Source organism: Daktulosphaira vitifoliae, unplaced genomic scaffold, assembly GCF_025091365.1.
Source record: "Daktulosphaira vitifoliae isolate Bord-2020 unplaced genomic scaffold, ASM2509136v1 Scaffold_3, whole genome shotgun sequence".
Lineage (NCBI taxonomy): Eukaryota > Metazoa > Arthropoda > Insecta > Hemiptera > Phylloxeridae > Daktulosphaira > Daktulosphaira vitifoliae.
Window position 1 is genome coordinate 3,594,043 of NW_026099574.1, and position 15,711 is coordinate 3,609,753.

The following is a 15,711-nucleotide window of genomic DNA, read 5'->3' on the forward strand; positions in this document are numbered from 1 at the left end:
ATTCTCTGCTCTACTTTCTTATCAACCGCCCAACACTATTAACCATACATCATAGCTGGCCTCACAATTTCATACTAAATTAAAAAACTATAATTAGTAGTTATTGATATATTATATTTTAAAATCAAAGAATTACTAATCAGGATATGATTAAAAAAATAAGAGTTGATGTTGCTTTTGGAATAATCCACCAATTTCTTTAAATGAAACATTATCTATAGATTTGCATCGAAGCGTTTCTTATGATAGTGATTTTAATCACTGTCAGATATCATCTATTGTTCGGTCGTGACGAAACAGTTTGGTGGGTGAGCGCCGGTTTTTTATTCTCTTCAACAAGAGCGCGACCTGTCACAACTGGTTTACTTGTTGGGGTAGTGTGTGGCGGTGGTCGCGAAGGTGTCATTCGCGTATCGGCATGCATAGAGTGGTTTTGTGTATCACGGACTCTAGTGCGTTATTTTGTTGGATTTGTTTTCTTTGACGGTTTTATGTGTTCAATTCACTCTGTTGATTGCGTCGGGCTCAACTGCTTTACTTGACACATTCACTATCTTCTTTTGGGTACAGAAAGCAAGGTCAGACTATACATTTTCTGTTTGTCAAAATATTAATTACTAAAAATTTATGTTGTTGTATTTTAGTATATTAGTTTTAAATATAAGTACTAACAATAGATTTAAGATAAACCAATTTTGTTACTGTATTAGAGAGTACATATTTAATTTCGGTAAATAAATTACAGTCCATTAAAAACGTTATTCTTTTAATTTTATTTTAAGGAACCTTTAGAGACGTGATTTCATTCGGCGATTGGTCGTCCGAGTATTTCGCGTCGCACATCTATACTTCTCCGATCTATGCCTCGACTCCACTGTGCTACCTTTTTTTTTTTTACATAAAACTGCTATAACTTTTTGAAAAATGAATGGATCAATACAATTTTTTCTTTTATAATTACATTAGATATTTACCTGTCATTAGTATATATTTTTGTATTAATTTTTTTAGCTTCGATGCGAAGCTGAGAAGGTATTGGTTTTACTAAGATGTTTTTTTTTTTATTTATTTATTTTTTTTTTTTGTGTCTGTTGCCACTTTTTCTCAGCTCTCACCGAATCGATTTCTTTCAATGATACGTCAAAAGATCACAAATTGTATCTAGTCGAAGACATTACCCTCAAAAATTGAAAAAAATGCCCTCGTTCCCCGTAAATGGGGGAAACCTCCAAAAAAATTACAAATTTAAAAATCGCTAATTTTCGAAATTTTTACAATTTTTTTTACTTAAAAGTGCCATAACTATTTCAAAAATGAACATATCAATATAATTTTTTTTATATAGATGTGTAATATCATAACCTTTCGTTTGGTATATTTTTTTCATAAATTTAACCCTTCACATGCCCACAAGGAGAGATTTAAAATGACAACTTTTTCAAAAAAAATTAACTTTTTCAACTTAACATTTGAAAATGTTCCGGAAGGTCTGACACTTTTATATATATCTTAAATTAAAGCTAATGTAATATTCTTTATTATGCAAAAAAAAAATTTCGGACTTTATTTTATCTTCACGGTGAAAATGGCTACCGAATGCTTTTTTTGTGTGAAAATTTTCGATTTTGTATTTTACATTTTTAACTTTATTATGCTATAACTTTTTGAAAAATGTATGGATCAGTACAATTTTTTCATGAGGAGTAGTATTTATATACATCTTTCATTTGACATACTGTTTTTTTAAATCCGACCATTTCCCTATATACGAGGGGGGTTCAAATCTAAAAAATGAATGTAGAAAGTAGAACTTTTTCAACTTAAATTTTGAAAGTGTTCCGGAAAGTCTGACACTTTTATATATATCTTAAATTAAAGCTAATGTAATATACTTTATCATGGAAAAAAAAAATTTCGGACTTTATTTTATCTTCACGGTGAAAATGGCTACCGAATGCTATTATTGTGTGAAAATTCTCGATTTTATTTTTTACATTTTTAACTTTATAATGCTATAACTTATTGAAAAGTGTATTGATCAATATAATTTTTTTATGGGAAATACTATTTTTTAATAATCCCTTTTTCATTCGACATACTTTATCTTAATCAGGATATTAATAAGGAACTAGCAGTTTATGAAGCTTTTGGAATAATCCACCAATTTTTTAAAATTAAACACTATCTAAAGATTTGCATCGAAGCGTTTTTTTTTTATAGTGATTTTAATCACTGTCAGATATCATTATACTTGATCCAACTATGCCACGTCACCACTGTGCCGCGACCCCCCTGTGTTGTGTTTTTTTTTTAATTACATCAATTAATAAAATAATTAAATTATTTGTTATTTATTACAAAAAAAATTTGATACCAAGAAAACGTCCTATGAATTTTTCACTAAGACGGCGTCATTAAAAAATTCAAATTTTTCTTTGGCCGCTAATAGGTTAAAATAATTATTCAGTAGACACATACAGTAATTCGTAATTAATAATCTATAATATTTCAATACAGAAACAATTTTAAATATGATATCATTATTATTTTTCTTTTGCTGTATAAATATAACAATTACGTCAGTTAAAAATTAAGTCAATAAGTGTATGAGAACAAACGTACGATTACTGAACTAAAAATTAAATTTTCCAAAAAAAAATTGATCAAATATGATATATTAATATTCATATAAATTATACTCAATATTTTTTTTACAATTAGTGTCGCAATTTTTTTTAATTTGAAATTTATAAGGAATCGTCTAAACAAAAATGAATTTTCTTTTACTTTTTGTGTTAATAATGTCCATAAAAGTAAGTTTAAGTTATCCTTACTTTTTACAGTGCTCTTATAGTCGTTATTTTCTAGACTTTTTTAACCATAATGAAAGATTTTTGTTAGAATTCGAAAAAAATAAAGATTATATCACAATTCAAAATCTTATTAACTATGGCAAGGCACTACAAACACATAGTAAAGTAATTATGATATTTTTAGATGATTTGATAAACAACGAGGAACATAAGTTTCCTTTTACATTGATCACGATAAATATGTACTTAAATAACCTTTCTGGCTCTTTAAATATGATCTCACTAACCGAAGATGGTGAAAAAAATGATGCTACAAAATTATTAGAAGGCTATAAGATTATTCATGTCGCAGTTAAAAATCAATTAAAAAATTTCATTATTAATAATTGTGAAAATATACCATTTATTGATTATATGGTTAGTTGCAATCCTCCAATCAGTAGCCATGAATATACTACAACTAATCTAATAAATATAAATAATGATCTCAAAGATAACATATTGAAGAAGTTTTATTTATCAGTAGAAAGAAATTCATACAAAAATTTTCATCCGAAAAATTTTTTGTTTTACAAAATAATGAACCAACAGATTATCAGAAAAAAAAAAAAATTGTACAAGTAGATACTAGTAAACACATAGAATTAAATTTACTTCGATTCACTCCACTTGACATCCAATGTTCTGACGGTACTCGATTAACTATACAAGATCTATTTGAGTATATGAAATATGATTTTAATTCTAAGGATGTTTTAGAATATATAAACATGGTAATTTTGGCTACGTTTCAACCAATAGCTATTCTTATACGCAACTTTTTGACCTTAATTATAGTTGCATCATCAAAGAATTCAGATTGTGTACCAAAAAGTTTCAAATCGACATTAATTAAAACGGGTCGAATAATATTAAATTATATAAGAGAATTCATTTCTCTCGGTTTGTTCAATGAGGAACGGACAGCATTTCTGCGAAAAATCATTCATGAATTTGTTCTAAGCTTAAACAATTATATTAGAAATACAGAGTTGTCCAATGTGAATATAAAATTTAGTAATAAACTAATTAAATTACTTACCAATTTTTTTATCAATAACAAATTTTATTTTACATCTGATATTGTTCTAAGAAATGAAAATATTAATGAAAATAATGCCAATGAAATTCAAGATCAATTAGAAAAAATCATGCAAAATGTTGATACATATATGAAATATTTGAAAAAATGGAATAGTTATCTTCAAATAATAATAAAAATTTGTAAAATTCCGAATTTCAAAGTTTCAACTTATAATCATTTAATTGATTCAAAAGTTTCAAGTAAGTGTAAATGTGTAATATTCTGCAACGTGCTTTCCCGCTAGGATCCTAACAGTTGGCTAAGCTGTACCTTAACGGGGCAACGCTGGCCCTATATAATTTATATCCCACTAGAAGGGCAGTTAGCGGTTTCGTGACCAATAAATATAGACTCTTAACTAACAACGATAACAAGCATTTATTTCTATTTAATAGTATATTTAAATATAACCTGACTGGATCTCTAGAGATGTTGTGGTATCCAAGTTAGGTGAGCGACAGCGGCGAGCGTACACAATTCGATTGTAATAAAATAAATCTAATAATTAAATTAATAGTAAAATGTAATATTGTCGGAATTAGGTTGTAATAAATAAAGTATAATCTGTAATAAAAAATGAGTAGTCGCGAGCGTAAAATGGTAAAATGTCGACTGACTGTCTTTATATATTTATTTAATGAAGAAGAATATCATCGGTTTTGTTTACACCCGCGCGTGCAGCATATCTGTAGTAGGTCGTAGGGATGTTTGTGCTGATCAGGCACTAGTATGGTATTGAAATGCTAATGTTGGTGAAGGACGAATAATGTGTACGTTACAATTCTTTATAATATTTATATACAATATCTGCTATATATTTAACAAAAAAATATCTGTAATGATTTTATATTGCTATGAATCTTGTAAAATAAAGCACAAGAAAAAATTCAATAACAAGATAATTAAAATATAATATTTTATTTATTTAAAATATTCATTTTATACTTTGAATTATGCTAGTTTATTCGTAAAGTTTTATCAAATATTTTTTTACGTATTCATAATTTTGAAAAATTCTTAAAATATTTTTGAACTTTTAATTTTTCTATTAAACGTAACTTTACAAAATTTACAATTGTTTGAAGAGAATACTGTTTAAATTTATTCTCAAGATGCACATATTATAATTTCTATTTTTGTTTATATTAATGGTTTATATAGACTATAAAACTTATTTTATAATTTATTATTAGACTTTTTCTCCAAATACTTAATTAATATGATGAGTGGATTTATTTTATATTAATTACATTAATGGAATACAATCATATGTGTTAATTGTTTTTAGCTTCGATGTGAAGCTGAGATTAAGCTCGTTCCTCGCATATGAGGAAATATCCAAAAAAATTACAAATTTAAAAATCAGTAAATTTTGTCATTTTTTTCACTTTTTTTCTTAAAACTTGCATAACTTTTTGAAAAATAAACAAATCAACATAATTTTTTTTATACTAAAACCTTAGATATTTTCCTTTTGTTTGATATCATTTTTTTTGAAAATCTAACACTGAACCTACTCATTGGAGGGGATTTAAAATAGCAACTTTTTTACAAAAACTAACTTTTTCAACTTAATTTTTGAAAATGTTCCGGAAATACTGCGTCCTTTAAACATATATCAAATTAAAGCTTATTTTATGTACTATAAAATGAAAGAAAATTTGTCCCGTAACTTTATCTTCTGCATGTAAACGGCTGCCGTAGTTAAAAAATCGCCAATTTTGTGTTAAAATTTTCAATTTTCGATTTTAAATTTTCAACTTAAAAGTGCTATAACTTTTCGAAAAATATAATTATTAGCACAAATTTTTTTTTTCTTAATATATTATAAGTACATCTTTTATTTGACATACTATTTATTAGAATTGGACAATTTCCCCATATATAGAGGGCGTTCAAAACTTGAAACATTGTATAAAAAATAGAACTTTTTCAACTTAACTTTTGAAAATGTTCCGGAAATACTGCGTCCTTTAAACATATATCAAATTAAAGCTTATTTTATGTGCTATAAAATGAAAGAAAATTTGTCCCGTAACTTTATCTTCTGCATGTAAACGGCTGCCGTAGTTAAAAAATCGCCAATTTTGTGTTAAAATTTTCAATTTTCGATTTTAAATTTTCAACTTAAAAGTGCTATAACTTTTCGAAAAATATAATTATTAGCACAAATTTTTTTTTTCTTAATATATTATAAGTACATCTTTTATTTGACATACTATTTATTAGAATTGGACAATTTCCCCATATATAGAGGGCGTTCAAAACTTGAAACATTGTATAAAAAATAGAACTTTTTCAACTTAACTTTTGAAAGTGTTCCGATAATACTGCGTCCTTTAAACATATATAAAATTAAAGCTCATTTTATATACTATAAAAAAAAAAAAAAAAATTTGTCCTGACACTTTATCTACTATGTGCAAATTGCTGTAAAAATTAAAAAAATTATGTAATATTTGCGATAAAAATAACCTTCTATAAAAATGTTCTTTGTACTTAAAACTGCCATAACTTTTTCAAATATTAACAAATCAAAATAATATATTTTTATATTAAAACCTTAGGTAATTTCCTTTCGTTTGATATCATTTTTTTTGGAAATCTAACACTTATTCTGCTCACAAGGGGGATTTAAAATAGCAACTTTTTTATAAAAACTAACTTTTTCAACTTAATTTTTGAAAATGTTCCGGAAATACTGCGACCCCATTGTGCTGGGGGTTTTTTTTTTATTAAAATTTTGGGTTTTGTATTTTATTTTAAAATATCTTATTAGGGGAATACACTGACTTTCATGAATATTATATAATTTAATTGACATAGAATAAAGTTCATAAGACATAAGAAATTAAACTTTTTTCTTAAAGTCGAAAAAGTAGTTTTTGAATTTGAGTTAGCTTAAATAGCCAATTTTTTAGCTTCTATGTGAATTTTTTATATATATATATACTAATTTTTAATAATATTAAAACTCAGAAGTGATAGAAAAAGTCTAATTGCAAATTTGAAAACATCGCGAAAAGTTGATTTAGAATGGTACATTTTTGTTACTGATGAAAGTTCCTTGTAGTTCAGTGCATTTATTTATAGTAACAAACAGTTTTTATTGAAAATTATTGTATCAAGCCCTTTAAATTTTTATACACGTAAAAATAAAGCAAAATACAACTTCTTTATTATTTTTATATTTTCTCCGTTTAAATTACAATATTAAATTATTGAATATCAATTTTATACTAAATTTAAAAATTATAATTAGTATTTATTCATTAATTATATTTTAAAATCAAAGAACTACTAATCAGGATATAATTAAAGAAATAAGAGTTGATGTTGCTTTTGGAATAATCCACCAATTTCTCAAATGAAACACTATCTACAGATTTGCATCAAAGCGTTTCTTATGATAGTGATTTTAATTACTGTCAAATATCATCTATACTTGTCCCATCTATGCCTTGTCTACATTATATAGAATAAAGTTCATAAGACATACGAAATTAAACTTTTTTTATCATGCGACTAAAGCAACGAACAGTTGCCGAATAGGTAACATCTGCGTCATTCACGCTTAGGGTACGAGGTTCAAATCCGTCTGTGGCTTTTAATACTTTGCATTTTTTTTGATTTAGAATAAAATTTTCAAATCATTTGATATTTATCTCATTTAGATTCAATAACTTCAATAAATATAAAGGATCTTATCGCTATCGTCTCCCCTCGTGAGAAGAAATTTCTTATTTATGTTAATATTATTTTACAATGTGGTTCTTTTTGTAGCTACGATTTATTTTGCCATTCCTCACTAGACCTATTTTTTTAGTTTAATTTATTACTCTTAAAAATCGAAAAAATATTCCTTATTCAAATAAAAAGTAGCTTAACTAGCTTTTTCCATACACAATATTAAAATCATTAATATCTAATATTCTTAAAGTATTTATTGTCGAATTAGATTTGATATGATAAAAGTATTCAACTACAAAAGTAAATAATTTTACTTTGTATATTTAGTAATTCTTTAAATCTATTTATGTGTGCTACTACCAGTCTATAATATTCCATATTTTTTTGTAACATGTTGCTATATAAATCATAAATTAAAAAAAAAAATGATTTTTAGTTTCACCTGAATTTAACGATGGATTTTTACAATTATAATCATATTTTATAATACGCTCAATTGAATAAATAATTTTAACAACTTTGTTTTGTTTAATTCATTTAGTTAAAGTAAATCATTAAAATTAATTAAGTTCTGAATATTTCCATTTTAGAATCTTTTTAAACACCAAAAGTTAATTAGAAATGATTACTATGGTTTTTATTTAAGTGATCTATTACGATAAAAATCTAAAAAAAAATCGAACTTTACTGATAAATGTACTGTAAATAGTAATTAAAAAATTTCCTGATTGCATATTAATCTTAACAATTTCATTTTTTTCTATTTAATAATGTCAATTTCAAACTTGTCAGTTGAGCTAAAAGTTATGGTAATAAATTTATTTATTTTTTTATTATATACATTCACTTTAAAGGACGAAATAAAGAAGGTTAAAAATTATTACTTTTAACATATTAAAAATCAATATCAATAATAATTTGAAAACAATTCAATATAAAAATTATATAATATATAATTAAAAGAATTACTAATCCGGGTATAATTAAGGAAATAGAAGTTGATGTTGCTTGTAATTATCCATCATTTTTTTAGAATTAAACACTATCTACATATTTGCATCTTATGATAGTGATTTTAATCACTGTCAGGTTAAATCTATACTGGACCCATCTATGCAACGTCCCCACTGTGCTAGGTTTTTTTTTTTAAATATGAAAAAATACACTGATATTCATTCTAATTAACATTATTCATAAAAAAACAATTTTGATAAATTATAATTTATTTAACTATAATTACGCTTATATTTATTATTATTATTATATAATTTTATGCTTTTATATAAATTTGAGCATTTTTTAAACCATTATTTTTTTTATTTCAGATCTTATTTGTAGTACTGAAACACATTTTGAAATATACATTGCAAGTAGGAATGATTGTAATAATATTGATATAGGATTTTTTAAAAAAGAATATAATTTAGAGATGTTAAAAGATGAACCTGATACAAATGATACCCTTAAAAATCAAACTGTCAAACCGATTTATATGATCAATTATTTGCCATACAACATGTAAAGTGATATTATAATACTGAATATTGTATAATATGTTACTTATTTGCAAAACTTTAATTTTTTCAAATTTAGTGTACAGAGTGATTTTTGTAACATTAGTCACTCGATTTTTCTTAAAATAATAATTACATTACAAAAATTATTTTTAGTACTTTTTAGTTTTATATATTTTCTATTGGAAATTATTTATTGTTTCTTAATTCATCTACTATAACTTACAGAATTTTAACTTTATTTTTTAAATGACAATATACATATTTAACTAATTAAAAAAATAAAATAAATAATATAATTAAATAAATTATTAAGCAATAGCATTTTTTGAAAATTATTTCAGAGGTTATTAACATTTAAAAATATAGTTATCATAAGACATTTCTCGACCTTGTCATTCTTCTCGCCCAGAAAAAAAGTATTAATGACATTCAAAATACTGGCACAATTATTGTACCAAACATTTTTTCCCTAGATTTATCACATTTATTTATTTTATAATGTACATAAATTTATATGTAGTTAAATATTAATGATAAAAATATAAAGTTGACATCCTTATTAGGCGCAAGGATAAATTTAAAAAGCAATTAATTGCTGATGAATTGAGATTTGTTTGATTTCATAAAATTTTATTCTTTCTTGATAAATTAAATTTAGATTTTATTCTCCTTTAAAAATAAAATATATTTAGTTTACTATTAATAAAATACATACTTTGATAATTTTTTTGAAATACTAAAACTATTTTATCTTTTGAATCAGTTGAATAATTTTTTTAGAATACTAGCCAAAAAATTTTCTTTTAAAAAAGATTTTTTTGGAAAATGTGAAATGGTTTATTTAGTTTTAATGAATATAATAAATAGCATGTTTATTGATTATCTTAAATAATGATTTTATTAAAAAGTGCTACGTGCCCAACTACTATGCTATATTATTATTAAAATGTTCGTTGACATAGTAATATATAAATTATAAATATGATTTTACTTTATTTTTTGTTTCTTTATATAGATTACCTTATATCAAATAAAAAATTGCACTTAGAATTGTAAGAACATGTATTACTATGTTCTTACCACTTATATTATATAAGTTTTATTTCCATTTACTTAATTCGTAATACATATTAATTAGCATAGAGGTAGATGTTAATGTGACCATTCTACTCGTCTGTAGCCCGGAACTATTGACGTCGAACTAACAAAGGGCAGTTTTGTTTGAGTGGCCGTTATAGACATAATTTTCAATCTTACATTCGTCTTATTTATAACTTGACTTGTTTTATTCAACGACCCGTCTATCGCCAATTGGCATCATAGCCAACCAACTCCGTCTCACTTGGATATATCTACTAACCAACTGTACTAGGATTCAGGTCAGACGTATTGTATATTACATATAACTTATATTTACTGAACATCTAAAATATAAATTTACTTTGTCGTTGACATAAAGCAATAGTCTAATTTAATTTTAATTTTATCCCCTGTAACTAAGGTACACGATTGCCTGTGTCTCCTTCGGGTAATTAAAACTCATTTAAGGAGATAGGGACGATATTTGGGCAGTCGTCGGTAGCTTCCGATTCTTGGTTTTAACCAAAATCCTCAACTATTAAACAAGCCCCTAACAGAATGTAAGGGGAAATGACATATTTTTAATTTCAATAAAATCGAGTTTGATTGGAAGTAACATTAGGATTATTTCCTGAAATTAATATATTCCGTACGTTAAGAATGTTTAAATGTATTGGCTGGTTTTATATCCAAACCACCACAAACATGCAGTTTATAAAATAAATTTTTCAGTGCGCATTTTGGTTTATTGTACTTGTTAAAAGATAATTGAATCCATTTTTTTTAAGTATTTTTAAGTATCATTACTATGCATGAATTTAGATTTTTGAAATATCTGAAATCCAACTTTTGAAAATACAATATTTAAAAAATGTTTAATCGCTGTACAGACATCGGATATATGCACAATGAAGTCATAACATCATATAGCCCCTCTTAATATTTAGATATTTTATAAATGAGGCAACCTATATAAGCTATATTACATGTACGATGAGGTGACACGAATGACGCAACACATGGGTGTCTAGTAAACAACCGATTTATTAAACAAAAAGATACCACCAAGCAGCGGTAACTATTCCGATAAACCGGTTCAAATATATTTCACTATAAACTTTGCATCGTAATGATCTCTGGGAATGTTGTATTACAAGGTAAAATCCTCGAATGGGTGCTAATCAACATGATTGAGTGCAACCTGGCAACATAGAAGGGTTGGCGAATGGTCTTTTCGGTGTAAAATCTAAAGACAATGCGGCCTTCCTGTTCATGAACTTAGCAATTCTAGCTGAAAACATCAGAAATATGTTCGTCTCCGTGCGACATAGCACATTTAAAATTTTTTTTTCCTAAAAATGTCCATAACTTATTGCAAAAAAAACGAATTTTTTTTCGAAAATTTAAGTATTGTTGTTTTAAAGAGTATTAATAATTTTTAATTTAACATGTATGCAATTGTACATATAACATTTTTTAGCTTCGATACGAAGCTGAGAAGGTATTGGTTTTACTATGATGTGGTCTTTTTTTGTGTCTGTCACTACTTTTTCTCAACTCTCACTGGACCGATTTCTTTCAACAAAAGATTCAAAAGATCACAAATTGTATCTAGTTGAAGACATTACCCTTAAAAATTTTCCCTCATTCCCCGCAAATGGGGGAAATCTCCAAAAAAATTACAAATTTAAAAATCGGTAAATTTTGTCATTTTTTTTTTAAAACTTCCATGACTTTTTTAAAAATCAACAAGTCACCATAATTTTTTTTACTAAAACCTTAGATATGTCCTTTTCATTTGATATCATATTTTGAAAATCTAACACTTATTCTACTCATGGGGGAGGGATTTCAAATAGCAACTTTTTTTATAAAATTTAACTTTTTCAACTTAATTTTTAAAAATGTTTCGGAAATACTGCGTCCTTTAAACATATATAAAATTAAAGCTTATTTTATGTACTATAAAATGAAAAAAAAAAATTTTTCCCGACGACCTATCTTCTATGTGCAAATGGCTACCGTATTCAAAAATATGCTATTTTTCTCTTAAAATTCTAGGTTTTGTATTTTATTTTATTTTAAAATATCTTATTAGGAGAATATATTGACTTTCATGAATATTATATAATTTAATTGACATAGAATAAAGTTCATAAGACATAAGAAATTAAACTTATTAAATTTTTTTTACTTTTTTAAAGTTGAAAAAGTAATCTTTAAATTTGAGTTAGCTTAAATAGCCAATTTTATCATGTGGCGNCTTTAAATTTGAGTTAGCTTAAATAGCCAATTTTATCATGTGGCGTAAGCAACGAACAGTTGCCAAATTGGTAACACTTGTGTCTTACATGCTTAGGGTACGAGGTTTAAATCGGTCTGTGGCCAATAAAATTTTGTTTTTATTTGAGTTAGAATAAAATTTTCAAATCATTTGATATTTATCTCATTTAGATTCAATAAAGGATCCTATCACTATAGTCTTCCTTCGTGAGAAGAAATTTCTTATTCATGTTAATATTATTAGCTTTGATGCGAAGCTGAGAAGGTTTATTACTTAAAAAACTTTTTTAAAAATAACCAAATCAATATAATTTTATATAGATGCATGATATTATTACCTTTCATTTGGTATATTAGCTTCGATGCGAAGCTGAGAAAGTATTAATTTTACTATGATGTGTTTTTTAGCTTCGATGCAAAGCTGAGAAGGTATTAATTTTACTATGATGTGTTTTTTTTTTTATTTTTATTTTTTTTTTTTTGTGTCTGTGAACGCTCAATCTCAGCTCTCGCTGGACCGATTTTGATGAACAATATGTCAAAAGATCACAAATCGTATCTAGTCGAAGACATTACCCTCAAAAATTGAAAAAAATTCCCTCGTTCCCCGTAAACGGGGGAAATCCCCCAAAAAATTACAAATTTAAAAATCGCTAATTTTCGATATTTTTTCAATTTTTTTTACTTAAAATTGCCATAACTTTTTTAAAAATGATCGAATCAATATAATTTTTTTTTTTATAGATACCTTAAATATTTACCTATCATTTTATATATTTTTGTGAACATTTGACCCTTTAACAGCCCACAGGATGGGGTTTCAAAATGGTAACTTTTTTACAAAAAATTAACTTTTTCAACTTAACTTTTGAAAATGTTCCGGAAAGACTGACACTTTTATATATATCTTAAATTAAAGCTTATGTAATATACTTTAATTTGAAAAAAAAAAATTTGACCTCTGGACTTGTCTTCGTGGTGAAAATGGCTACCGTATGCAAAAATATGCTATTTTTGTGAAAAAATTCTTGATATTATATTTTACATTTTTTAACATTATGTTGCTATAACTTTTTAAAAAATGCATGAATCAACTTTATTCTTTAATGATAAATACTTTATATATACTTCTTTCATTCGACATACTTTTTTTTAAAATCGGACCATTTCCCTTTATACAGGGGGGGTGCAAACCTTTTAAAATGCGTATAGAAAGTAGAACTTTTTCAACTTAACTTTTGAAAATGTTCCGGAAAGACTGACACTTTTATATATATCTTAAATTAAAGCTTATGTAATATACTTTAATTTGAAAAAAAAAAATTTGACCTCTGGACTTGTCTTCGTGGTGAAAACGGACATCAAAGTTAAAGAAAAACGTACGATTTCCGTGAAAAAAATCTCGATTTTATATGTTATATTATTTAATTTATATTTTATATAACTTTTGGAAAAATGTATGGATCAATATTATTATTTTTTTATAATAAATATTTATATACCCCTTTCATCTGGCACGCTTTTTTTGTAAATCGGATCATACCCCTTTAACAAGGGGGGTCAAAACTTTAAACATGCGTATTGTTACTACGATATTTTCAATTTAATTTTTGAAAGTATTCCGGAAATACTGACACTTTTAAATATATCTTAAATTAAAGCTTATGTAATATACTTTAATGTGAAAAAAAAAAATTTGACCTCTGGATTTGTCTTCATGGTAAAAATGACTACCGTATGCAAAAATATGCTATTTTTGTGTTAAAATTCTGGGTTTTGTATTTTATTTTATTTTAAAATACCTGACAAGGGGAGTACAGATTTTCATAAATATTATATAAATTAAAATTGATATAGTATAGATAGTTAAACTTATTTAAATATGTTTGTTTCTTTTAAGTCGAGAAAAATAACTTTGAAATTTGAACTAGCTTAAATAGCCAATTTTTCAACCGCCGGAAGCAACGTACGGTTGCCGAGTTGGTAAAATTTATGTTTTACACGCTTGGGGTACGAGGTTCCAACCCGCATATGGCAATGAATTTTTTGCATTTTTTCTTAATTCTTTTTAAGTTAGTATAAATTTTAACTCGTTTGATTTTTATCACATTTAGATTCAATAACTTCAATAAAGATCAAGGATCCCATCACTTTAGTCGCCCCTTGCAAGAAGAAATTTCTTATTCGTATTAAAATTATTTTACTATATTTTAAGTTTTCGCTTCGATGCAAAGCCGAGAAGATATTTTTTTGTGACTATCATTTATTTTCTCTGCTCTAACTTGACCTACTTTTTTCAACAATACGTCAAATTACTACAATTCGTATCTAGTTGAAGATATTACTCTCAAAAATTGAAAAAAAAATTCTAATTTATCAATTAAACAGTTAGTTATTACATCGTCTCCATAAAGACAATTAAAATCATTAATTTCTAATGTTTTCAAAATATTTATTAACGAATGAAGTTTGATATGATAGGTTTCAACTACAAAATTAAATCATTTTACTTTGTAATTTAATAATTTTATTACTCTGTTTGTGTGTGCTACTATTAGACTATAATATTCAAATTTTTTTCTAACGTGTTGCTATATAAATCATTTCTAAAAAAAATGATTGTTTTTTCTCCTGAATTAACAATTGATTTTTACAAATATAATCAAATTTTATAATAAACTCAATTGAGTAAATCTTTTTAACAACTTTGTTTTGATTGGTACATTTAGTTAAAGTAAATCATTAAAATTAATTAAGTTCTCAATATTTCAATTATAGAATCTTTTCAACAAACAACAAAAGTTCCTAGGAAATTATTACTATTACTTCTATTTAAGTTATCTATTACCATAAAAATGCAAAAAAATATTGAGCTTTTCTGATAAATTTACAATAAATAGTAATTATAAAACTTTCTGACTGCATATTGATCTTAACGATACAATTTTTTTAATTGTCATAAAATTTTCTATTTAATTATGTCAATGTCAAACTTACCAATTGAGCTAAAAGTTATGGTAAAATAAATTTTTTTTTTTTTTTATAAACATTTACAACAATCAACTTTAAACGATTAACAAAATTGGTTAAATATGTCATTTTCCTTATTTTTAACTTATTAATAATCAAATTAATATTAAATATTATATCAAATCAGTATTAATTTAAAACAATTTTTTTTGTTCTTAATTATTTTTTTTTATAT

General features: G+C 25.3%; 1 protein-coding gene across 1 annotated transcript; it reads left to right on the top strand.

Annotated features, from left to right (window-relative positions):
• Window positions 1-2,730: 2,730 nt before the first annotated feature.
• Window positions 2,731-9,876, top strand: LOC126900892 (uncharacterized). Its single transcript, XM_050676912.1, has 2 exons — window positions 2,731-4,136; window positions 8,952-9,876. The coding sequence occupies exons 1-2, from the start codon at window positions 3,539-3,541 to the stop codon at window positions 9,146-9,148; spliced, it is 795 nt and encodes a 264-aa protein (XP_050532869.1). The 5' UTR covers window positions 2,731-3,538; the 3' UTR covers window positions 9,149-9,876.
• The last annotated feature ends 5,835 nt before the right edge of the window (window positions 9,877-15,711 follow it).

Excerpts from the sequence above, each read along its gene's own strand:
- LOC126900892 (XM_050676912.1), top strand. The coding sequence starts at position 3,539 with ATGAAATATGATTTTAATTCTAAGGATGTTTTAGAATATATAAACATG. Across the intron at positions 4,137-8,951 it reads AATTGATTCAAAAGTTTCAA|ATCTTATTTGTAGTACTGAA; the intron begins GTAAGTGTAAAT and ends TTTTTATTTCAG.